This window comes from Heliconius melpomene, chromosome 3, assembly GCF_056956725.1.
Source record: "Heliconius melpomene rosina isolate 202511_hmr_F chromosome 3, ASM5695672v1, whole genome shotgun sequence".
NCBI lineage: Eukaryota > Metazoa > Arthropoda > Insecta > Lepidoptera > Nymphalidae > Heliconius > Heliconius melpomene.
Genome location: NC_140391.1, coordinates 9,650,496 through 9,677,031, shown reverse-complemented (window position 1 = coordinate 9,677,031; position 26,536 = coordinate 9,650,496). Strand labels below are relative to the sequence as shown.

General features: G+C 31.2%; 2 protein-coding genes across 2 annotated transcripts; both read left to right on the top strand.

Annotated features, from left to right (window-relative positions):
- The first annotated feature begins 1,827 nt into the window (after positions 1 to 1,827).
- LOC146540122 (uncharacterized) lies at positions 1,828 to 26,249 on the top strand. The gene is made up of 12 exons (XM_085207656.1): positions 1,828 to 1,984; positions 10,951 to 11,051; positions 11,569 to 11,730; positions 11,861 to 12,023; positions 12,247 to 12,368; positions 12,728 to 12,957; positions 13,292 to 13,458; positions 15,603 to 15,708; positions 16,108 to 16,295; positions 16,423 to 16,521; positions 25,209 to 25,336; positions 25,822 to 26,249. The coding sequence occupies exons 1-12, from the start codon at positions 1,980 to 1,982 to the stop codon at positions 25,878 to 25,880; spliced, it is 1,530 nt and encodes a 509-aa protein (XP_085063782.1). The 5' UTR covers positions 1,828 to 1,979; the 3' UTR covers positions 25,881 to 26,249.
- Positions 6,914 to 8,447, top strand: LOC146540123 (uncharacterized). Its single transcript, XM_085207921.1, has 2 exons — positions 6,914 to 7,874; positions 8,238 to 8,447. The coding sequence occupies exons 1-2, from the start codon at positions 7,575 to 7,577 to the stop codon at positions 8,445 to 8,447; spliced, it is 510 nt and encodes a 169-aa protein (XP_085064047.1). The 5' UTR covers positions 6,914 to 7,574.
- Positions 26,250 to 26,536: the final 287 nt, after the last annotated feature.

Here is a 26,536-nt window from a genome sequence, read left to right as displayed (position 1 = left end):
TAGGTATAGGTAGAGCACGTGGTATAAAGTTTTACTACAATATGCATCTTTGAAATATCTATGTATAAAATATATTGTATAACGTTCCTTTCATTCATATGAATTATTTTTATTTATATGTATCCCACATGTCGCATGGTAAGCATAGGGAGCCTAGTGTTAAGACACTCCGATCCCTATTCCGCCGAATTTCTTTACGTTATAGATTTTTGTCTCCAATCCTGCTATTTGCAGGAAAAAGCTATTTAAAACTGAACTGTAACTCCACCATAATGTCAGAGGACATATACGTAGAGTTTGACAAGGGAAGATGTGAAAAGGTATATAGTACCTACCGTAATTCTATATAATAACATATATATAAAAATAGATTGTTTCAGGATTTTCCTTATATATGTAATAGTTGAAATAGTTTATAAAGAAAGTGTATACAAACCGATGCCTTTTATGTGTAACTCATAAACTTTATGTGACGTCGCTTTTATTACATCGCGATCGTAGCAATTCAAAACAAATAAAATGATTTCCAATTAATAATTATTAATGTAAAAGCTTAAGCCATTATAGTTCTACTTTCTACAACACTAAGTACTTTTTTCATATAAAGGGATATTTATTATTCTCTACAGTTCTCAGTGCTGTACAGTTCGTTGTATCGATAATAGTAATTAATTTTACTTATAATTGCATGTGAAGTTCATATTACTAAGAAAATTAATATCGATAAAGTAATCTAAAAGTTATGACAAACAGACATTGGAGAAAATATTTAGTTTTTTTGGTATTCCTGGATATTTGAATTTGACAGAATTTTTAGGGTTCCGTACTTCAAATGAAGAAACCGGAACCTTTATAACATCATTTTGTTTTCCGTCTGTCTGTGTTCCGTGTGTTAAGATCACTTTTCTTAAGCTGAAGGTATCAAGTTGAAATTAGTATACATGCTGCAGTTTCTTAGGAACACAAAAAAATAAACTTTTAATATAACCAAATCAATAGATAAGAATGATAATACCTTTTTATTGCCCAATATTGGATGAAATTCTTTGCAAGAGAACATGTTCTCACCTCTTATGAAATAAAGGAAAAAATCTGTGTGCAAAAATACAAAATTCACAAATAATAAAATATTTTGTTTATAAAATTACTTTGTTTATAAAAGATTAATTTGCTCAAAGAGTTTAATTTGAAATGTGTAAAAACGAAGAAAATCCAAGATCTTATTAATTTATCATTAAGTTCTCTTAATGATAAATTAATAAGATTAACTCAGTATTAAGCTCTACCACGTAATTTACGCTGTCTTTAAAATAGCAGAATATGACACTAGTTTTTTATGCTCCCCTCGACAAGTGGAATATAATAGTGAAAAGAAAGTATTTTAAAAGTACAAATTCAAAACTGCGAATATTATATAGAATATTAATATTGTTTAAAATCGCCATAAGCACATTTCTGTAATCATATTGATATTTTATTTATTACTTTTTACGTGTTGTATGTAGAACCTTACAATTTTGTTTTAATAAATCTTACCTACATATATGTTTTTTTTTTCACCTTCATCGGAAAAATCCTGGAGGCAATGCGTTTTAAGTGACAGAACTCAACCTCGTGCTTTGCCTCGTTACCAAAGCGAGAAAATGAAAATATTCCATTACCTCGTGTGGGAATCGAACCCATAACCGTCGTGTTCATAGTCCACAACGATCTCTGGATGTGTATCAATAAAAGCTCACTTCCGTAATAATTATTGGATCTTAATCTTTATTAGTTTACAATAATTATTACAGAAGTGGGGTCCAGCGTCAAGTAATGTACAAGTACAGACAAAGTTTGAGCCATCTAGAGAGTGGTCGTTATAAATGACAAATTGTTTGTTTACTGTATAAAGTATTTTATTTGTTTAAATTAATTTAGTAGTGTTAATATATGAATTAATAAATTAACTTATTTCAATAATACAACGAAATAATTTTATGAGGTAAGTACCAAATAATAAATCACGACTTTTTTTAAAATAAACATTGAGTCGAGTTGAGGCGTGTGAAGTGTGTGACACTCGAGGAAATGAAATTTTTATATTTTCATTTCTTCAGTCTGTTGTCAGGGCAAAGCGCGGCGTTTAGTTCCGCCGCTCAACACGCAATGCCTCCAGATTTCGGTGGAAATTGTGGAACGAAGAATCATAAGATGAGGTTCTTTTTTTAAACGGTTTTATTTTCTGTCTATCTTGCAGGATACGGCATGAAACTAATTATTTTTTAAAAAATAAATTACCGTATTTTTTATAACTTTTATTTATATATCGATTTACATTGTGTTTAATTGTTCATATTGAGTATAATTCTTTCAATGATTTCTGTAATGTTAAAATGAGTGTTAAGACTCTCCGTTTCCCACGCACTGCTCTATTTTCGAGACATTGCGTTGAGTGGCGATACTCTCCTCCCCGGAGATTTACAAGTTTCTATATACGATATATAGACACTAATTTTCTACTTCTCCTTACTTTACTTTTATCAGAATAAATACTGCTAACAAAGGAGAGAATAAATATTCATGCCAAAAATAATATTTTTGTTTACACAGTATTTAGTGTATTGAATCAAATTAGAAGAGTATAACGAAACAAAAAAGAAGTTTATTGACCCATCTACGTAATCACTTTGTTTTTTTTTAAATTACAAAAGTACGTAGTAAGTTTTAATTGGAGAGTAAATAAATTAAATATTTAATTATATTATACTCGTATTTTAGAAGATATTTGCAAATTCGCCTCATTTAAAGTTAGAGTTCAAAAGTAAAGCAGTTTCTGACCTTTTTTAAGTTTTCATATCGATTCGGGAAATGCTAAAAGCAACATTATGTATCGTGGTAAAAAGAAAATAAATTATTTACATAATTATTTAGTGAAGTGTTCAGATACAAGCACTACAAGGTAAGATATTATTCAGTTCAGTTAATAAAAAAATGAAATAAGCAAAAATATACATAAGTTAAAAATATGAATGCAGAAAAATAAATTGATTTTAATCTAAAGAATAATTAAAAACTACTTTTACCCTGCCTAAGTTGTATGCGGCGTTAGGTTCCGCTTTATTTACTGTCACTATAATTAAGTAACTCGGCATTCTATAACAAATGTCAGAAAATTTAAAAAATCCTGAAGTTTTTTAACTTAACACTTCCACGTGATCTTTCGTTGTAAAAAATGAGTCATTTGAATTTCCCAAAAGGATGTTTGTACTAGTTATATACTAACGTTATTCTTTACATGTAACACTTACTAGTTAGATTTAAGTTGTGTTTAGAAAATACCAGTCTCAAGTCTTTTTTTTCATTGTTTATTAGAAAATATTACAACAATTTGTAAAACAAAACGATAATAAACAAAAATTGAATACTTAAAAAATAAGTTCAGATAATAATCTTTAAGCTATCTAATATGGTAAGTGAAATTCATATATATTTTGTACTTGTTCTGCTAGTTCTATTCTATGAATGTAAAAGTCTGTAAAAATTGATGCTTCAGCATTAGAATAACACATAAATTAGTTACGATTTATATACAGATTTTGTATAATTTTGTATAAATTTTTGTTTAAAAAAAATTACTTAGGCTTTAGGCATATTATTTATATTTTACGTAGAGCCTTCGTAGCGTCACATCAAAACGGACAGTTTTAAGGTTATCTCTGCCTACGGCGCTATATATCTACGGTATACCGCATACAGCCAGAAGCTAAGAAAAAAATATTCTGCTTGTATTTTTCTATAAGTGAAGAGAGTTTAATATTTCTCCCCGTGGGCATAAAATATGCCTCTTTGCTCTCTAGAGATGACGCCCGGCATTGAGTTGTGCCGCCCATGACACCACTGTGTCATATCCTTTAGATAAGTAGAACTAAAAATAGATTACCAGGTTATAGGTACAGCATATAGTCATGCTTTTCTGTCAATTATTATCTACCTTAGATTTAGATGTAGATTTTCTTAATATCAAAGAACAACATATTATACTCTACAAGATATACCCTAAATGTGAACTTGCTTCATTTTCTAAAAAAAATATCAATAATATAATAAAGATTTTCTGGAAATTTAATTATTTCATAAATTTCATGCCTTTTAGGAATTATTTTAAGCGTCTTCGTGGAATTGCAAAATCAAAAATTGAAAAACATTATGAAATTATTATTTTTTATTTAAATAACTTTTTGTTATTAATTTTTAACCTATTCTTATTAAACAAATTACTTTTAAGTTGTTTTTAAAAAGTTTTTTCACGCTGACCTTAGTAGGGATGGCCAGTGTTTAAAATACGAGTGTAGCACAATTCTTACAGCACTCGCTTTGTTATCGAAATTTTTCGTTTATCGATTTTAACGTATACTCGAAAAAAACTGAATAAACAACATTTGGTTGATCATACGAATTAAGGCTGTAAATTGAAATGTTTATCTACAAATATTAGTAGTAGGTTTACTTTTTACATACCATTTTAACTTTTTCAAAACTTTTCAGGATTTACCTAAAATTATATTCCAAAAGAGATAGGCTACGCCTCTACCATACTTTTTTAAGCTTCATGCGTACAACATATAACAGAGTAGGCAGAGGGAATCTAGTGTTAAGACACTCCGTTCTCATTTCCTGCCTCCAGAAAGAGGAAGCATTGCGTGTTGAATGGCGACAATCAACACCACGTTTTGCGGCGACATCAGAACGAAAAAAAATAAAATATTAAATATTTAATTTCCTCAGTGGGAATCAAATCCACAACTTTTCATTCGTTAAAGAAATAATTGAAAGAGCCTAACTGCTGTAAACATTTTGTATAAAACTATTAGTAAAATTAATATTTTTAGAACCGTTATATGCCGTAATTATAAAAAATAACACAAAAAAATTAAAGATAGAAAATGTGGAGAAATTCATGCATTATTTCTATTGTTTAGTATTTATTTATGAAATTACAACAACATATGAATTTACACAATGAAGAAGCGAAATAAGCTCTCATTTAATTAAAGAAATTAATTTATTAGCCCTAAGAACGGTAAAAGGACATTAGTGTAAATTGTAACTTATGTAAATAATAACTCCAAAAGACAATATGTAATTACCGTTATATTTATGTAGTAATAAATTGTCATCCTCTTCGAACCAACACACGTAGGTGAAAAAGAAAAACGATCTTAATAATAAGCAATAATTATTCTACTTCTTATTTATGTCAACATATTAAAAAAATACATTTGACGTCACTATAAATGCAGTGTAAGTAGATATTAGAACACGAACGAATTCAGATTATTTATTAAATATGTATAAGTACATGTCTCAATCTGACAAAGCGCACGAAGCCGCGGGCGGGTCGCTAGTCTAAATTAGAAAAAGTGTAAAGCTAAAAAAATAACGTATATGTATATATGAAAGTAACTTTTTAAGTTTAAGCTGTCGTTGTATATATTTTTTTATTTTTTCGCAATTTATTTGTTTTGCTTCCTATCCTATCCTATCCTATCCTATAATCTTATAAAACAAAGTCGCTTTTCGTGTCTGTCTGAACTTTCTAACTCTTCTTCTTCTAAACCACCCTACGGATTTTTATGCGATTTTCACCATTAGGTCGAGTATTTCTCAGGGAAGGTTTATATATAGTTTATTATTTGTACATTCTTATGTAAATTAACATAAATACGATAAATGTGTCTAAAGTCCTACCCGTTGAGACACTTTCGCGCATGCGCTGCTTTAATGGTAAGTACTACATGAAAAAAATGTACTGGAGTATTGTTCCTCTTAATGAGATCTACAAAAAAGTCCGCGAGAGCATATTTTTATCTTTTAAGGATAACGTGTAGTGACCATATTTCTGTCTAAAAATAGTAATTTCAATATATTTTTTATTGTGAGGGATATTTTTCCATAATGGTATTAATCCTTATCCTTTAAAATACTTTATTAATTTTCTACGTTAAACGAAGATAAAATTTGCTTTTTACACTATTTTGAAATTGCAAATAGTTTTAGAGAAAAACGCATTTAATTGTTGACACATCACGCCGTTGACTCATCAGCTGTGCCGACTCAAATTTCATTTCTCTTACTCTCAGCATATAAATAAGTATATTAGTTACGTTGGCCATTTAATAATAGATCAAAACTGTCTCTTACTGTTTTTACATTTTAATAAGTACTTTAGAAGTTGTTACAATATCAAAACATCCTTGCTGCGAAACGCGCCCCGCGACGTTTTGCTTATACAAGCGCGTCATGAGCAGTTATCGGTGGTTCAGTGGTAGAATGCTCGCCTGCCACGCGGGCGGCCCGGGTTCGATTCCCGGCCAATGCATTCTATTTAATTTTCCTCACAGGCAGCCACGTAGTGCTTGCTTTTCATCAGGGACAGAATACCCTCTTCAGCATTAACCATAAGCTCGAAAAAAAAACCCGCCTTAATAGCAACGAAGATTTAGATGCGTTTGCACGTATGGATAATTGGAGTTGAATGTATTATTTCAGCGCGATATATTTGGTTTCATATTTTTTGTAGTAGTTATTAGTAGGTAGGTTTTTGTTTATAATTTCTTCCGTTTAAAAAATAGTCATTTAAATATATTTTAATAAATACTTGAAAAGATTAGTAGCACAGATTTAAAATTATGGTACCTACTAAAAAATCCTTGCCGAGTAAAACAATTGGAAAATCCTTATTGAAACTACGAAAATGCGGGTTGCATTAGAGTTTAATTAATTTTCACATTATCTTAAGTGGTTTGCAAACATACATTATATGAATAATCCAGTAGTAAAAGCGGGCGAAGCCGCAAGGGGGTCGCTAGTAGTGATGCCCAAATTCAGTCTTGGTCTTGCAGTCTTGGTCTTGTTCTTGCATTTTTGCAAGACCAAGACCAAGAACAAGACCGCGTATTTTTAGCAAGACCAAGACCAAGACTGACCGTGCAAGATTTGAGCAAGAACAAGACATAGCCTGCAAGGCTCTTGCGTCTTGCAGCTAGGACTTAGCGCTATTTCACTGAGTAGTTAGGTGTAACAGTTCGGTGTATAGGTAGGTACGCTTAGGAATTCTATGAGACGCAAAAAACTGTAGCAAAGAATATGAAAAACTGGACCTATCTATTAAAATCAAACTGAGTGCATGCATAGTTATGTTTTAACCATCGGCACTTTGATAACGCGGCATCAAAGGTTTTGTACTTACTTCTCAAAGAAATTTGCCGCTTTTCGGAAGTACATGGTTATGATACACGCGCCGGCGGCTTCTTTTGAAATCTAAAACAATCGTTGCCGCCACGCCGAAATCATAACATTTGACACTATTTGATTGCCGCCATAGGGCGTAGGCGTAGGTATACTCATGCAAAATAATTTCGAATTTTAAGAGTACCTACAGGCGCGGTAGAAAGCAAGGAAACGTACTAATAAATAAAGGAATTATTTTAATTCCAGTCATTTCCAATTGAGCTGTGCTTCGAGTCTAACTTAATAATTGTTTTTACTAATTCTCGTTGTTTTCTAAAAACGTATCACGTGTACAATTTAATATGAGTGACGAAGATTCAAATTATTCTAGTCCGAGTAACGAGAGTTTGAGTCACAGATCTAAAAGACCCAAAAGCAAATTTGAGGAGTTTTTCGAAATAATTCATGCATCCCAAACTGCCTTCTGTAAATTGTGCCAACATAAAAAGATTGAAATAAAAATGAAAAACAGAAACACTTCAGGCTTAAGGAAACATCTAATATCTTTCCACAAAAAGGAATCAGAAATATTTCTTCCTGTTAAACCAAAATTAAGTGGAGATATCACAAGCTTTTTAGTAACCGCTGGAAGAAGTGGACAGGTAAGAATATTTTTTTAACAGTTAAAAGAATTATAACTCTGCGTAGCTATTCATGCGATACTTTCAAAAACGCCATTAACTTACGTAAGTATTTTTGAGTTAGTGGTGTTTTCATCTAGGGGTGCGACATATTAAGTATGTAATTATCGTCTTAAATATTTTTTATAAACACCCATATTTTCATTTAATCGGCCAGTAACAACTAAGTACTTTATTTTGGTAAATTACAGTACAGTGCAACCTTAATATAACAAATATCAATTTAACGATTTTCTCGATTTAACAACAACAAACCTCCTCCTCTTATACGCTCAAACCTAGTATGTTTTAAATAATAACACAAGATTTATTGTTTTGGTTCAGTCGGAAAACAGCAGTGACAACATCACGACAGCTACAGTTGATTGGGTGGTGAAAAAATATCTTCCCTTCTCATTTTTCGATGACGAAGCTACACAAGTATATTTTCGACGTATTTGCCCTAATATGGTGTTTCCTAAAAGGTCTACACTTAGAAGGAAAGTCAAAGAGCGATTTGAAGAGCTCCAATTGAATCTCAAGGAACGACTTTAACAATTATCATTTAAAATGTCTTTTACCATGGATGGGTGGACGTCAATTGCTGGTAGGAGTTACTACGGGGTTACTATTCATTATATAGACAACGAATGGAAGTATCAATCTGTAGTTCTTGATTTTATACCATCACGCGGTCGACATACTGGGGAAGATATTGCAACGATTTTCCATGAATGTTTATTGGAATATGGCATAATTGATAAAATACAAGGTATCACGGTCGACAACGCAACTGCAAATACCAAATTTATGTATGAACTGGGCAAACAGCTGCCGCCACACTTTGATTCAGACAATCAACATTTCCGGTGCTTTGCTCACATTTTAAACCTTGGTGTACAAGATTTATTAAAGACCTTAGCATTACACTATGAGTCTGACACTAACCAAATATTGCTGACTCGCGTACATCTGTAACAAAGTTACGCAGTATTTCCAGTAAAATAAAAAGAAGTGAGATAGTGAAGAAGAAGTTTCAGTCTGCTTGTGAAGCAGCTGGCGTGCCATCAAATCTAAATGCCATTCTTGACTGTCCAACGAGATGGAATTCCACGCATGATATGATTGGATTTGGTTTAAAAGTGAGAGCGGGCATTGACATATTGTGCAGTTCTGTCACCGAATTAAATGATTTTCAAATCACAGCTAATGAATGGCAGGTCCTCGAAAAATTACATAAATTTCTAATAAACTTTAAACTTTTAAGTACAAAACTTGGTGGAGACAAATATGTTACATTACCGCTAGTCATTGTATCATTCAATCTCTTGCTAGATAAAATTGAATCTATGGTAAAACAGTTAGATGAGAAACCTAATCGATCTGAAGTGGATGAAAGGCTCATTCTAGCTTTCCAAGCAGCTCGAGACAAAATGCTTAAACATTACAAGAAGAGCAACTGGATTTATTGTACTTCTTTAATTTTAGACCCAAGGCATAAGGCTCAGATTTTTGACCTGACAATGTGGGGGAAGCAACTTAAAACAGAAAGTCTGCGCAAGTGTAGACTTTTATATTCTTCATAAAGTTCATTAACTTTATGAAGAATATAAAAGTCTACACTCACTGAACAAATCTCTGGAATTACCAGAAAAAGAAAATAAAGTATGTGATGAAGATGAAGACGTAATAGACTTTGATAAACTCTATGAATGTCCCTCGACGTCATCTGGATCTTGTCTTCAAGGCTTAGTGATAGACGAGTTGGAGGAGTACCTGAGAAAACCAAGAACTGCCAGCTCGGAAGACATTTTAGATTGGTGGAGGACGCATGTGACAGAGTATCCGATTTTATCGAAAATGGCCCGTGATTTTCTCTCAATACCTGCAACTTCAGTACCTGCTGAGAGGTTATTTTCTAAAGCATCATTAGTAATTAGAAAACATAGAAATAGGTTAAATGATGAGTCAGCCAGATGGTTACTTTGTATTAATAGTTGGTCAAAAAAATTGATATAAAGTATCATAACCTAATGATAAAGCTGTTGATTAGTGTTGTATTTTATTTTTTGTTCAAATAAATGATAAATCGTACAAATCTTTTATTAAATTTCTTATAAGTTGAGGGTTCAATCTCTTTCTAGACAGATAAGTATTGTTCTTTAAAATACAGTCAAGTTATTGTAATTAATTTGTTTTTTTACATGTTTTAGCAAATGTAAGCTTATAAATCATAAATGTTTATTAAGAAACAGTTACTTCCATGGAAAACGACATATAGGTCAGTTGATTTTTCGAATTTCTTATCAAATCTTCAGTTATTTATTAATCTGCTTGATCTTTACTATGGCTATGTTAATTCAAGCTCACAATGTTCCAATTCTAATACGTTTTTTAAGGTTTAAAGTAAACTTTAATAAATAGTAATAGACTAATAGGTAATTGCAAGACTTGCAAGACTCTTGCTGCAAGACCAAGACCAAGACCAAGACCAAGACCAAGACTGGGAGCGCAAGACCAAGACCAAGACCAAGACCAGGTGTATTGGCGCAAGACCAAGACCAAGACTGGCTAAGTCTCGTCTTGTTCTTGCATTTGGGCAACACTAGTCGCTAGTTTAAGATATGATTAAAATGATCACACCAATCTACCTCAGTCGTGGGGATGAAACTAACTTGAATTTATATTTTTTGGTGCCATAAAATCTTGAATTTCACGTATTTTCTAAACTACTTTGTTTTTGTTACTTTTTTGTATTTATTTGTTGTTTTTTTTAAATAAACAACATTTACAAACTAATTACTCTGTGGTTAATTGTCTATTATAACATTGTTCATAAATGCCCTCAACCTTTTGAAGATACACTTTATTATTACATACAGTTAATTATTATATCGTAAAATATGCTTATAGATAATTATTGATTATTACATAAACGTAACGGGATTCGTCTAAAGCGGACTTGTCTAATCCGTTCCTTTTTAATATAATTAATTTGAAAGTATATTTTATTTAATAGTTTTGATATATTTTTTAATAGTTTTAAAATTATTTTCAGAATAATGAAGACTGAAAAGGACGCGCTGTCACCGGGTAAAGTCATCTTTAGCAAATCAAAGAATATGGAAGTGGATTTAGAAAGAGCGTTAGATATTAGTGGTATTTATGTTTTTTTCTTTATATATTCTAATTATATAATAATGGCTAACGATTAAATAAGAAACAAGCGAATTGTAAACAAAAAATCGACTGCATAAACTTACTGAATATATCCAGTAATATTCGCGCCATCTAGATAAATCTAACGGCGTATCATTTCTTGTTTGAGTTTCTAGTGAACGATTAAGACAATAAATAAATATGTAATAATATATAATATCTTTATTTTTACACTTATAAGTTAGATTTTCTTCACTGAATTAAATTAGATTTTCATTATTTAAAACTTAGGTACCTCTTGTCCCGTTTTTGGTAAAAAAATCTCGCTTTTTACTTAAATTGTTCAAAAATCCCGCTTTCATGTAGATAAAATCTAACAACGCTGATTAGGATTTACCAATAAATAACTTTACATGTATTTAAATATACTTATTTTGCAAACATTATTTATAAGGAAAACCTGTGCAAATAACAAAGCATTTCTTTATTTCCAAGCGTTGCTATATTATTACTACAGGAGCTGGCAAGTATCAAGTATTTCACTGCGCCGTGATGGTGACCATACTATTAGCATCTATACTAGAAATGATTGGATGTTCCTTCATCCTACCAGTTGCTGCTTGTGACCTTGATCTGTGTGACAATTTAAGGGGAGTGATAACGTCTATTCCTAATATAGGTAATGAGAATTCTATTTTTGTAGACTATTGAAAATACTTTAAAGGGAAGCAATAGAAATAAATAAAAGAAAAACACATTTAGATTTTTTATTATGATATATTTTTTACATATTGGTATTTATTTCCTAGGAGTTATAATAACAGCACCGTTCTGGGGCCAAGCAGCAGACACTCTCGGTAGGAAACCAGTACTTCTGTTCTCCACCGCCGTGTCTGGAGTGATTGGCTTAGCGGCTGCTTTCATGCCCAATCTTCTTAGTTTTGCTTTATGCAAATTTGCAGGATCACTTTTGTAAGTAATGATATTATATTTGTAAGTGTTTATACACCTGACGGTTGTTGGTTATTTCTTTAAGTAATCTTGAAGATATTTATAGTGGTCTCGAGGAAAAGCCGTTGAAGAAAACACACATCTTGGCTCTGAAAATTTTACTAGGAGTCGATTCAATAATAGACTTACTACTGATTAACTTTAACAGTAGTCGAGAAAACCCTAACAAAAAATATTATTTCAGCTTATCCTGTCCATCTTCTCTTGGTTTTGCATACGCTGGGGAGTTGATGCCACACAAACGTAGAGATTTGGCCCTTTTAATATGTAATGGTATCCTTATGCTCCTGTCTTCCCTTAGCCCAAGTGAGTATTCTTTCCTAGCAAAAAGACTTTTCAAATTACTCTACCAATTGACCACATATTATTGTTATTGTTAGAACTACTGTTTAAATTAATATCGTCTTAGAACAAGATAAACAGTATTATAGTTCTGAGTTCAAAGTTCCAAGATAATAGAATATTCCGGGATATTATTTGTATGTAAGACAGGCATAGATATTTTCAGGTTTAAGCTGGTTAAAGTGTGTGAATAAATAGAGGGTTCTCTGTCTAACCTACAATATAATAAAAAAAACGTAGAAATGAATATTTTTTAAAATGGCCATAAAATGCTATTACTAAATACATCAAATATTATAAAAAATATTATTTTGAACACCCAGTTTTCGCGTGGGGAGTGCTCTCGTATGACTGGAACACTATCATAGGCATTCACCCTTGGAGGATACTAACAGTTGTGTACGCAGCACCTCTCATACTTGCCGCATTGTGGCTGACGCAGGCCAAAGAGAGTCCGAAATTCTTGATGACAAAGAACAAACCTCATAAAGCTTTAGAAGTTTTAAGCCATATATACTCTGTGAATACCGGGTGCCCCAAAGAGGAATATTGTGTAAGTACAGCTATTTACTTATCTTTAGATTCACGCTATGTAAACCAGAGAACCTAGTTTTAATGGAGAACGTATCGTCTTGTTTTTTCGACTTATAGCGTTTATTTTATTCGTTATACCGAGTATTTAATTGCGACCGGAAATGAAATAAGTAAGAATGCAGGGTCTCAACACTAGGGTCCCTCTGCGTACCCTGCTGTGTGCGAGATACGGCGTAAAGCTAATTTTTCCTATTCAAGAAATACGAACTTTATTACAATTTACAAGCGATTTGCTTAATTTGATATTTATTAAATGTGACATTTTTATAATTTACATTTTTAATATATTCCAGATAACATCATTAAAAAGCTACCACGAAGAGAGCGAGAAAACTGTTGAAGATGGAAATTGTACTTTAGGTGGCAAACTAAAGAGTGGATCGACCTTTGCCCTCCTTAGACCTCCTCACTTAAAATGGCTCGCGCTAATCGGATTTTTGATGTTTGGCTTGTTTTCCTTGTAAGTTATATCATATACATTTTTATATATTTAGTGATGAAAAAATTCTCTTGTTAGATCTGACTTTAAGGCCTTTGAGACCATCGTGGCGCAGGGTCAACGACGTCCGACTGAAAACGTGACGGTTATGGGTTGGCTTCGTGCTCGGTGAATGAAATATTTGATACTTTCATTTCCTGACTCTGGTTAATGGGGAAAGCGCAAATCATTCGACGGAAATTGGAGAACGGATAGCCTTAACAGGATTGAAGTGTCTTAACAGTAGCTTCCTAGGTTCCCTTCAGGTACACATGCCCTACGTGCCTATGTAGCCTAGAGAAAGAAGTAACTATTATCTCTACATAACCTTATTTACAAAATAATATTCTTAAATAAATAAATACATTAAGTTTTTAATTGTTGCACCAAATGAGCGATATATGAGTACGTAAATAAATCTTAAGACGTAAGCGTAGTCAGCTCAAGTTATGGCAAAAAAACTGGTTGGAATTTGTTATTTGCTTTGCTCTTATTTGTAAAAAAATTGGTCTAGTGCGAACCTGACTTGCCCACCGAAGGTTCCGTAACAATTTCAGCTTTTCAATCTTTAAATTGGCATCTTTTAATAATTGACGAACCTAAGTTGTGTACCCATTTTATATGAAATGCATTACAAATATAAGATTTTTTTTTTCTCCATGGAATACCTATAAATATTCATGAAAGATTTATAAATTTAAATGAGTAAGAAATGTCTCCTCCACTTGTATCGTAAGTTCTTATTTCCTGCCATATTTCATAAGGGAAGCACCCTATTATTGCTTTTCATTACTCGGCTTAAATTTCATACAAAATGCAACAACATCGATGGTAAAATTTTCGTATCTTTTGCTTGCGTTGGATTAAAAGCTATTCTTTTCTGTACTCCAGAGGACCGTAGATCTGTATATTAAATAATAATTTCAGTTTGGTATCTCAATGCGATCTCGGGTTAATGATCTTAGCAGATGAACAGGTAGTTGACAAAGTGGTCCACTATAAGCGGAACTCTTATTGGACCTCTTTGTTCTTTTTTTTTTGTCTCTTGAGATACAGAATACTAAAAAGAAAAAAAATAGGAAGTAATTCTTTTTTTTTATTATTGGCGATATTTATAGCTATTTAGTCAATAACAGCGCACATTTCATCATACATGTTATACATTTATTCATGTTTTATATGCTGATGTAGAATCATTTTGACGTGAAAATTTCCTCGATGGTAGCAGGTTCGATTGCTACTGGAAAACAGGAAATATTTATATTTTTTTACATTTCTTAAAGTATTATGCCACACTTAGAGAAGAAAAATATTTATTAAGAAAACGTATAAAAATTTGAACGTAGCGGGAGTTGAACCCGCGCTCTTGGAAACATTTTAAGCGCTCTACCACTAAGCCATACGTTTACGTGAACGTATCAATACGCTACATAGAATTTTTATACGTTTTCGTAATAAGTATGTTTAGATTTCTACAAAGTGGAAAAAAGGATAAATTATAACATTTTGCATTTTGTGCACATCCCTAGAAAGAGAAAGCTCAAGTAACAGTAAAAATTTAGATTACATTACAAAAAAAAATAGAAAAAAAATAACACGGATTTTAAATGTAGAATTTTAAATATAATAAGTGGTACAGCGACAGACTGAAACCTCGTCGATTGAGTTGTGTTTGTGTACTTTTTGTGGGAGTCTTGTTTGAATTTTGATAAATTTATTTTTAATAATTACAATTTTTTTATTTCAAGTTTCATATCATTTATATTTATATAATAAAATATTTGTTATACATATTTTATTACAAGACGATATAATTGATTTAATAACTAATTTTATATAACATGTGGAACGTGTACATACATACATATTCAATTAGATTACTATTAGATTATTATAAAACACTGGATAATGGTTTAAATTATTTTATTAATTGAGGTACATACAATAAGATAAATAAATAACTAATGCTAGCCTCAGGGAATAAGAATTTCTCTTATAGTAACCTCAAGGATGCAAATCAATAAAATTAGTATGATTAAACTATATTTATTAACCAGAAATAGAACTTACGATGCTATGGCTACCGATATAGAGATGATAAAAATAATTTGAAAAATTATTTACAGGTTAAACGGTTTGTTCTTATTCGCCCCCAACACAATCAACAAAGTGATGATGTACCCTGATGAGCCGGTGACAATTTGTGAGCTGATGAACCAGCCTGACAATCAGGTAAATATGGATTAATGACAGCTGTTAGCTGTCATAGGGCAGTAAGGCAGCATACTAAAAAATAAACAAATTTGTGGTCATTTGCCTGCATATTTATGACATATTTCCGCGTGAGGGCCAATCGTGGCAAAGGGGTACAAACGTGCGATTGTAAATGCGACAGGTGGTGGGCTCGATTCCCACTTGAGGAAATGAAGTATATAATATTTTAATATTCCTCGCTTTGGTAACGTGGCGTTACATAGCGGCGCGGTGTACATTCAACACGTAATGCCTCCAAAATTTGGCGGAAAGCAGACAATGGAAAATGGTCGTAGCAATAATAATAATAATAAAATAAAAATAATGCTACCCAATTACCTAGAATAAAAAATGTTCAAATATACATATTTTTTTCAGACTGAATCAGCAACATGTGTGGACAGCATATCCCATAGAACTTTCCAGATCACCATCGTCGCCTCTCTCATATACGGAACCCTGGTGATGCTCATAAGTTTAAGTCCATTCGGCAAGAAAAACTTATTAATATCTATGTACGCTCTCATTGGTTGTACTTGTCTCATTTCTGCGTTGACTGTAAACAGGTAATTATATTAAATTGTTTGTTAGTTAATTGAAAATTTCTGATTTAAATTCATTAAATTAAGAATATTAATTTATTATTTATTATGGTAAAAGCTTGGCGTATATAAAATTTCTTTGTTGTTTCAGAATATTAGCCGGAGTATCGATGTCGGCTCTACAAATAACTGCTCTCGGTATCGGACCTCTCACAGCGTACTCTGTGGAACTTTTCCCCACGAACCTAAGGTAAGCAAAGAGCAAATTAAATATAACTTTGATGTTGTTATGACTTCAAAAGGAAAAAAATATATATATTATAATACTACAAAAAATTGGTATTGGTATTTATCTATATCAGCTTTTGATATGGTAACTGCAGCGTTGAGTCCCGCCATACAACACACAATGTCTTGAAAACTTGAGGACTCAGTAAATTTCCTCTACAGGAGCCGGGTTTTGTGTCCGGGAAAAGCGGGACTTTTATCTTTGGAATTATTATTAACGTAAATAAAGTTATAGTTGAGATCCGTCGAGGCGCAGGGGCAAAAGGTGTGACTGTAAACCTATCGATTGTGGGTTCAAAATTTTTCTTCGCGTTTCGCCAAATTCGCTAAAATTTTAACATTTTATTATTATTATATCTACCCTTATTTGTTTGGAACAGGCTGAGATTACATCATAAACATGATGTGCTCACATAATAAAGTAATAAAAAGTGACCTTGTTTGTAACTTTTACTAATCTTGCTATCGTACAGCTTAACAATTGTTTTATTAGTGGGAAATCTAATAATGCAAACAAACAACTACAGTTTTAGTAGGTACTTACCTATAGCTTTTAAGAGCAATATTTATAGTTATTTTTAGCCACACGGTGTATCCTTCATATTGAAAATATAGTAATTAATGTTATGGCACAGCTATATATATAGCTAGCCACTTTGAGTGACGAAACTCTACTTCGCGCTTTGCCTTGTCCAGAAAGAGGACATCAAAAAACTAATTTTAAATGAAACTTATAATTAACTAGCGACCCTCTTGCGGCTTCGCCCGCTTTTACTATTGTATTATTCATATAATGTATATTTGCAAAGCACTTAAGATAATGTGAAAATTAATTAAACCCTAATGTAACCCGCATTTTCGTAGTTTCAATAAGGATTTTCCAATTATTTTATACAGCAAGGATTTTTTAGTAGGTACCGTAATTTTATTGAAATTATAAGCAAAAACCTACCTGGGTCATAATCAGAAAAGTGGACATTTTCGAATTCGTAACGTAACTGATAAGTAACAATACTGATAATGTTTGTTACGAAACTGATGTTATAAGGCATTATACACAACAAAATAAGAATATTATATGAATAAAACTATTGGTTTTTTTTATTTAATGAGACACAAATTAAAATTTTAAAGATTCAATCGTTGAATTAATAGATTATAAATGTAAGAAAACATAACAAAGTGACAATATTAACTATATAATAACGCTAGTTCGTAACGTAATAAACTTATATTTCTAGTTAGAAATCACAAAGTTAATGATAAAATTAAACCCACTTTAAAATATATCAAAATTTGAGTCGTTATCACGGGAATTAAGTTGAATTCTTTGTAAGTATTTATTTCGCATATCTTCATTAATAGGATTGGTCTGTTTAAGACGTTCTCTATATCTTTTTTGTCTATCAGCATTTGACATAGGAGCCATGACGCTTACTGAAAATAAAAAATAGTTATCAATAGGTATTTAATAATATTTCATGTATATTGTCTAGTACAGAACCTATTTGTTTTTAAATAAAAGCCTCACCCGCTTGAGCTACATATTTATTAATGCACTATCTTCAGAGAAAAAAAAAATTACAAAATCACAACTAATTTCAGGAAGAATAAAAAAATGTTTTTAACTAAATCGGTTAAGCCGTTCTGAGATAAGCGTGCACAAACACATTAAACAAACAAGCAAACAGACAAAAAACTTAAAAATCATTATTTTTGGTTACTTCACGTTATCAAAAATCACTAATTATTTTTTTCATATGCCAGCATTTTTTTTTATATACATAATCTTCCTATGGTAACGTAATTATGAACTAGGCTTCATATTTTCTCAGTTCCGTTACGTAACGAAATATAACAAAATTGAGAATAAAATCTGAGAAATTCTAACCTTTTTAAATATTTGCTCATAAGCCACGTGTTGCATGTGCAAGCACTGAAGTTCTTTTTTGAGATTTTGTAAAAAGACGCAAATAACATAAACAAGAAAACGAAATTATAGAATACTTACCAAAATAAAAGCCGTTTATAACCCTGAGATGTAATTTCACGCATTCCCTCTAAAACATTTGAACCCCTCAACTGCTGCGAGAACACTACTGGTTGTAGTTACGACAGCATTGACTTTAAGAATTATGGTGCCACAATAAAAAATAAAATTAAATATCATTCAAAATAATTGCGTTCATAATTTAATTGTACGTTACTAGCCCTGAGTAACAAAAAGACAATATTTTGGGACAAATTTACTTAACTAATATATACTATTTACTAAATAATATATCAATAAAAGTAGTTCTATTTAATATTATGCATAATGTAAAGTAATATAAACACATCTGAAATCAAATAAAACCATAAATATTCGTAACAAATCTATTTTTAAAAAGTAAAGTGGTGAATGGGACACGAAAAATTGTATGGAAGCATTTTGAAAGGATTTTTGCAACTAACAAAAAATACTATTATTAGCCATAATACATTTAAAATATTACAAAAATCTTTAAGTTAATAAGTAAATTTATCTTAAATGGCAAAATATTTAAGCTATCTTTAAAATTGTATTTTTAAAACGCATTCAAAGTAGCGGGACAAGAAAAGACACAAAATGGTCACTTTTTCTGATTATGACCCACCTACTAATAATTACTACAAAAAATATGAATCCAAATATATCGCGCTGAAATAATACATTCAACTCGAATTATCCAATACGTGCAAATGCATCTAAATCTTCGTTGCTATAAAGGCAGGCGGGTTTTTTTTTCGAGCTTGTGGTTAATGCTGTTAAAACAGCGACACCAGTTGGGTAGGCACTACGTGGCTGCCTGTGAGGAAAATTAAATAGAATGCATCGGCCAGGAATCGAGGCGAGCATTCTACCACTGAACCACCGATGTGTGTAAGGCAGGCGGGCGCATGGCGAGTGGCGAGCCGTTTGGCAGCAAGGAATTTTTGATATTGTAACAACTTCTAAAGTACTTATTAAAATGAAAAATAGTAAAAGACAGTTTTGATCTACATTAAATGGCCAACGTAACTATTATACTTATTTATATGCTGAGAGTAAGGGATAAGTGAAACTTGACTCGATACAGCTGATGTGTCAACAATTAAATGCGTTTTTCTCTAAAACTATTCGCAATTTCGAAATAGTGTAAAAAGCAAATTTTATCTTCGTTTAACGTAGAAATTTAATAAAGTATTTTAAAGGATAAGGATTGATACCATTATGGAAAAATATCCCTCACAATAAAAAATATATTGAAATTACAATTTTTAGACACAAAAATGATCACTACACGTTATCCTTAAAAGATACGAATATGCCGTCGCGGACTTTTTTGTAGATCTTATTAAGAGGAACAATACTCCAGTACATTTTTTTCATGTAGTACTTACCATTAAAGCAGCGCATGCGCGAAAGTGTCTCAACGGGTAGGACTTTATACAAATTTATCGTATTTATGTAAATTTACATAAGAATGTACAAATAATAAACTATATATAAACCTTCCCTGAGAAATACTCGACCTAATGGTGAAAACCGCATCAAAATCCGTTGGGTGGTTTAGAAGAAGAAGAGTTAGAAAGTTCAGACAGACACGAAAAGCGACTTTGTTTTATAAGATACTAGTGGACCCGGACGCGGCTACGCCTGCTTGAACTATAAGAATATTTTCGCGTCGGTCATACTGTGCCGCCCGTAGGCTAGGTCATTTCGAATCAGTGACATCTCCTTAATTATTTATTAGAATGTTATACAGTAAACTATAATTTCAATCTAGATGAAATGCTAAAAGTGACTATAATATTTATTTTCATAAGGATGAATATCAAAATGTCGTGGTAACGGTCGCGTAGCGACGCGACGGTTGTTATTAACATGGCAGAATAAATTGCATGTCAAATTAGAAACTACTTTAAAATATATTAGTTTATATGTGTAATGTAATGTTATATAGCCTATAGCACTTCTGAAGAATGCAGCTTTCATACAAAACAAAAACAAAGTAAATCGGACCAGTAAATCCAGAGATCTTAGCGTTCAAACAAACAAACAAACTCTTCCGCTTTATTATATTATAGTATAGATAGGATAAATGTCCCCAATAACAGATTTTCTCATCTTCCATGTTTTTATTATAAGTGCAGGTATAGATTGCCTCCCTCATACTAGGTACATTAAGGAAAAAAATATTACACTAAAAGATTTAAAATAATAAGCCAAAACATGAAGCCCCTCTACATGAATCTTTAGTGGAAAAAACATCTCAATCTAATTAAAAATATATAAAATTGATAAGATAATAAATTAATGAGTCAGAAGACAGGTTGAATATTAGCACATGTTCAGAATAGTAAATCAGCTTCTCTCTGTATCCCGCATAAGAGGAACCTAGTGTTAAAGCACTCCGTTCCTAACTTTCCGCCGAATTTTTGGAGGCATTGCGTATTGAATGGTGGCACTCAACGCCGGGCTTTTGCCTTGATACTTGAGCCAAGAAATAAAAATATTATCTAATAAATAACAACTCATTACCTTGAGTGGGAATAGATCCCATAACCATCTCGTTACAGTCACACGCTTCTTCTCCTACGCTACGACGGCCTTAACAAGTATTTTATTCATAAGATTAAACGAGTATTTCAATAATAGGAAACCAGTATATTTTCAATGGTCACGTGTAATCAACAACTTGTTAATATAAAATACATATAAAAACTATATTTTTTATTTATTAGAACAAACATGTCGACAGAAAAGAAACTAAAATAATTAATTAATGCGTAGTAAATAATAAATATTTGTGGTTTCCTTACTTTATCATGTTATTGTAATTTTCTAAATATTTAATCGGCGAACTTAGTAGAAGACGGAAATCCCAGACATGATATCCTAACTTACCCATCTTTCAACAGAGTTTTGTTACAAAAACATAAAACATAATCAAAATTAGCTAAATGATATTTAAAAATTCATAATTAAATAATAAAATTAATTTATTATTCCGTATTGTTATATTTAAATTCTTTTAAATTTCTGATCTGGTTGCGTTCAGTCACTCAATCTGCAATGTCAAAGATGGTGAGAGGTTATTTCTCTCTGTCCGATTAGCAAAAGACAAAATAAAAAAAAACATAGAATGTATTGTTATTTATTTAGTTTTCTAACTAATTATCATTTTCGGAGAAAATTATTATTTTATCTACGACTAAGTTTTATATTTATTTGTACTAGCGACCCGCCAGCGGATTCGCACACTATACATATAGTACTTACATATTAATAAATAGTCTGAATTCGTTCGTTCGTGTTCTAAATTCTAGTACAAGTGTTTTTAATATTTAGACATAAGTAAAAGGTAAAATAATTGTATATAATTTTTTAATAAACTCGCTTTTCTCCCACTTACGTGGGTTGGTTCGAAGAGGATGGCAATTTATTACAACATAAATATAATAATAATTACATATTGTCTCTTGGAGTCGTTATTTACAATTACAATAATATAGTTTTAACGTTCCTAATAAATAAATTTCTTAAATTATATGACAGCTTATGTTGCTTCTTAATTATGTAATTACATATATTGTTGTAATTTCATTGTTCAAAAAACCTCTGGTCATATACCTACGTAGATCGAAGACGAAGATGGAGACTAGCACTAAGTCTCGCTAGTATTTGATGAAATTAATACATTTTACCTACTACAGAATATATTTATTTACATTGTTAAGTTCTTGTACAATATATAAATATATTTTTGCTTTGCTGCTCAGTTTTAAAATTGATATTTAAATATCTGATAACATTTTTTTAGCTTCCCAATTAATCAGCCAGAGAGAACGGAGTGCCAAACGTCACGGTCCTTGCATGCGAAACGCATGTTCTGCCGGGGGTTCTCACACTTTTTACGCAACAATTTTTATCGATATTGTATTTTCAAAGGTCAAACAAGTGGCCCCCTGGCTATCTATTCCTTATATTCTTATTCTCTCGACGTGCCCATGCCATCTGACCACATTCTTCTTAACCTGCTATACCTGCTAACATCTTTCCATTTACACTAATTTGGCATTCCGTCCTTTGTTCAAATCCCTTGTCCAGTGATCTCTTTAAAGAGTCTTTAACATTATTCCTAAAAAATATTATATATTTTTCATTAAAATTTAATTGAACGTTACATAAATATTGAATGACAGTTTATTATTCTAGAGTATTTGTATAATTATAACATTTATGAATTTATAGCTGGTATTGTAGTATTTACGAATACACATCGCGAGCTGTGGGAAAACCCATCACAGAGCGGCAAATGCGACATTTAATTTTTTTTAATATTATTTATCTTAATATTAAGAACGTGAAATTTACTGCGTTGTTCTTTTTATATATATTCTTTATTGCACAAAAAACAAAATACAGAAACTTAAGAGAAGAAAAATTTTGTTGACAAGGGTGGGCTTATTTCTAAAAGAAATCTCTTCCAGCCTACCAGTGGAAGTGGATATTTGTGAAACAGCGGGGAGAGTATAGTGCATAACAGAAAAATATTATATTTGAATCTATAAATATAAATATACTACATATACATATATACGCACATATATATTCTATAAAAAAAAATACATACATAATTATAAATATTATATAAATATTTATAATTATGTATTATATAATTTTAATCCACTTTTTATATTTCATCAGGGTACCTGCACCCAACACTACCTTAAAAGCCAAGTAAAGGCAAAGTCAAATAATTTTATTCAAAATCATTAGGGTTAATGACTCAGACCTGAAGTAAACAACTATATTTAAATATATATAGACATTCCCGTGACAAATGAACGCTTAAAGTAAGTGGGTTCATTTCCCGTTCACGGGAGTAATATTGTCTAAAGAAATAGTAATATTGTCTAAAGAAAAATATAGTGAATAATTTCGCTATCACTTTTGTTTAGCTTAAAAGGTACATACGCAACGATTGCTTGATTCTAAGTGCTACTCAAAATTACATTGTCGTTGTATCCACTTATAACCTCTTTTAACTGGACTTAAGTAATGATAATTGATCGAATGCTTGTAATTTTATTATCTCCCAATATACTTACTTTATATGATAGATCGTATTAAATAACCAGTTTGTGTGCTTTAGATGCAAATTTTATTAAAAAATATATATTGTGCCTGTATATGTATGTATGTATGTGTATATATTTAATATTGTGTTACATATTGATATGTAACATACAATACTTCAGTGGTTTATTTACTTAGAGGCCAGTCGTGGCGCAGGGCCACAGGCTTGTCAATGTAAACGCGACCGATTGTGGTTTCAATTCTCACTCGAGGAAATTAAATATTTATTTATTTCCGATGTCAAGGGAAAGCACGGCGTTGAATTCCGCCACTCAACACAAGTGTCTTAATGGAACCAGTTTGTCTTAATACTGAGCTTAGAGGTTCCCTCTGCCTACCCCGCTGTGTGCGGGATACAGCTCACAGTTAATTATAAAATCACTATTTACAGTACCTACTCGATAGAGTTGTAGAGGTGCGGAAATATTTTCGCTGATTTTCTTGTACCCTATGTAATAAATAAAAAAATCCATAATTATATATGTACCATATAAAAAAAACATTAATCACAAACTATTTTATTTTATATCTTGCATAGGTAGGTAGTTACATATTATATTTTTGAATGCTACAAAAATTTAATACCCGCGAATTATTTAATCAAGTTGCAATTTTTTTGTGTTTTAGTACGTACGTGAATAATAATAATAAACGTGTTTAGCGGCATAACTATACATAGAATTTAAATACTAATTTTTAAAATTGAGTTTATAAGTTTTGGCATTTACATTTTTAATTTACCTGTTATTTTGAAATTTAATTCCAGACATTTATAAATATATCTATTATTTATAAGTATGATAATTATAATTTTTAACAAAAAAACCATTTTCAGGAATGACAATACATGAAAAAGGTAACAAATATTTAAAAAATACAGTTGAATTGATAACCTCCTCCCCGTACAGAAGTCGATTAAAAATACCTTGTCCCAATACCTGCTTATGATGTGAGAACCTATCGCCGCTCTTTCAATAGGCAGACTTAACAATCAAAATAATTTCGAAAATAAAATATTCTCTAAAATCAAATCTATAGCCATCAAATAATCAAAATTCGAAACGACACTACAATGGTGGTTTTTGTTTGTGTTAGTACAAAAATGAGAGAATCTATTTCTCCATTTTCTACCCGAATTTAAGACATTGTGTTGTGGTCTGGTCTGGTCCATGCAGTACTTTTTTTTTTATAATTGTATTTTTTTATATATTTTTAGCTCTACGCTAACTGTAACTGTATCCTGCACATAACGGGGTAGACAGAGAGTACTCGGGAACCTAGTGTTAAGAAAATCTGTTCCCATTAAGACAATTCCCACTTTGCGAGTTCTGGAGGCATTGCGTGTTGAGTGGCGAAACTCAACACTGGACCAGACCGAAAAATGAAAAAAAAATTATTTCATTTCCTTGAGTGGGATTCGAACCCACAACACATTGAACTCCATCTACAACGTTCACCTAATATTGTCATATTTTTAGTAGTTAAATAAAAAATAATTGTTTTAGAGGGACAGCGGTCGGTGCGGTGATGATGTTTGGTAGAGTAGGCTCAGTGGTGGGAGCCAACGTGTCAGGAGTGTTTCTGGCTGGAGCATGCACTTCTACCTTCTACGTTTTTGCTGGTCTTCTTTTTAGTAAGTATTATATTACGGACGGAGTATTTTTACACTAGGTTCCCTCTGCCCACCCTGCGGTAATAGGAATAACCTTTATTAAGGTTTTTTGCAATGCAAACACAAAAAAATACTATAATTAATTAACCATTAAAACAATGATGGGTTTAAGGAAAAATATTTACATAATATTAAAATTGCTCATTAAATTTTAGAGCAGTGTTCACATTTGAATATCAAAATTCTTAAAATAGCTAAATAAAATAATATTACATATATTAATAACAAAGTCTCGTCAATATTTCTAAATTTTCAAATATTATTAAAATGTATCTAATTTTTTCTTCTCTTGGTATTTAGAAAATTTTATTCACTTTAATTTTAAAATTATAACTACGGACTGTATACTCGACGGTTGTGAGTTCGATTTCGACTCGAACAAATGAATGTTTAGTATAAAAAAATATTTAATATTTATAAATAATCATTTTTTTATTTCTTTGCAGTGTGTGCAGGGCTCAGTTTTCTACTTCCAAAAGTGCAGTCAGGAAACAACAACGGGTGAAGACAAGTGCGCACAATAAAGGGTGTATTGTTGTGGAAATACATTTTTCCTGTCATATAAAATTTATATTTACATATATTATTTAATAGCTCTCTGTTGTTACATTTACAAAGGGATTTATTATACTATAGTTGTTTAAGTAATTTCCAAGATCGATATTTTACATTTCTAAAATGACTCTCGTATATAATATATAATATAGTATAATTAATATGTAGCTAGTTATCTTTTCTAGTTAAGAATAAGCAATTAACCGCCTTATTGTAGACTGATTTTAATAGCTATACTTACCTACTAGATTTTGTATAAGCATAGTCATTACAATGACATGGCAATACTTGTCTTTACATCACATTTAAAATTAAATATAAATAAATAATAATTAATAATTAAATAAAATAATTAATAATTGACAAGTTATATCTTTTATTTTATCCTTTATAAGCTCTTAGCTCTTAGTATAATAGTGACAAACTTGTTTTTTTTAAATTGTATTTGATAATGTATACGGAAAGACTATTTGTACATTTTAATAGTCTCCTTAAATTTTTAAAAAGTCAATTCTGCCATTATTGCACCAAATGATTGATAACTTTCAAATGTTATTACCTACATATATGTATATAATCTATTCGATTTGCATATTATGTTCTTTA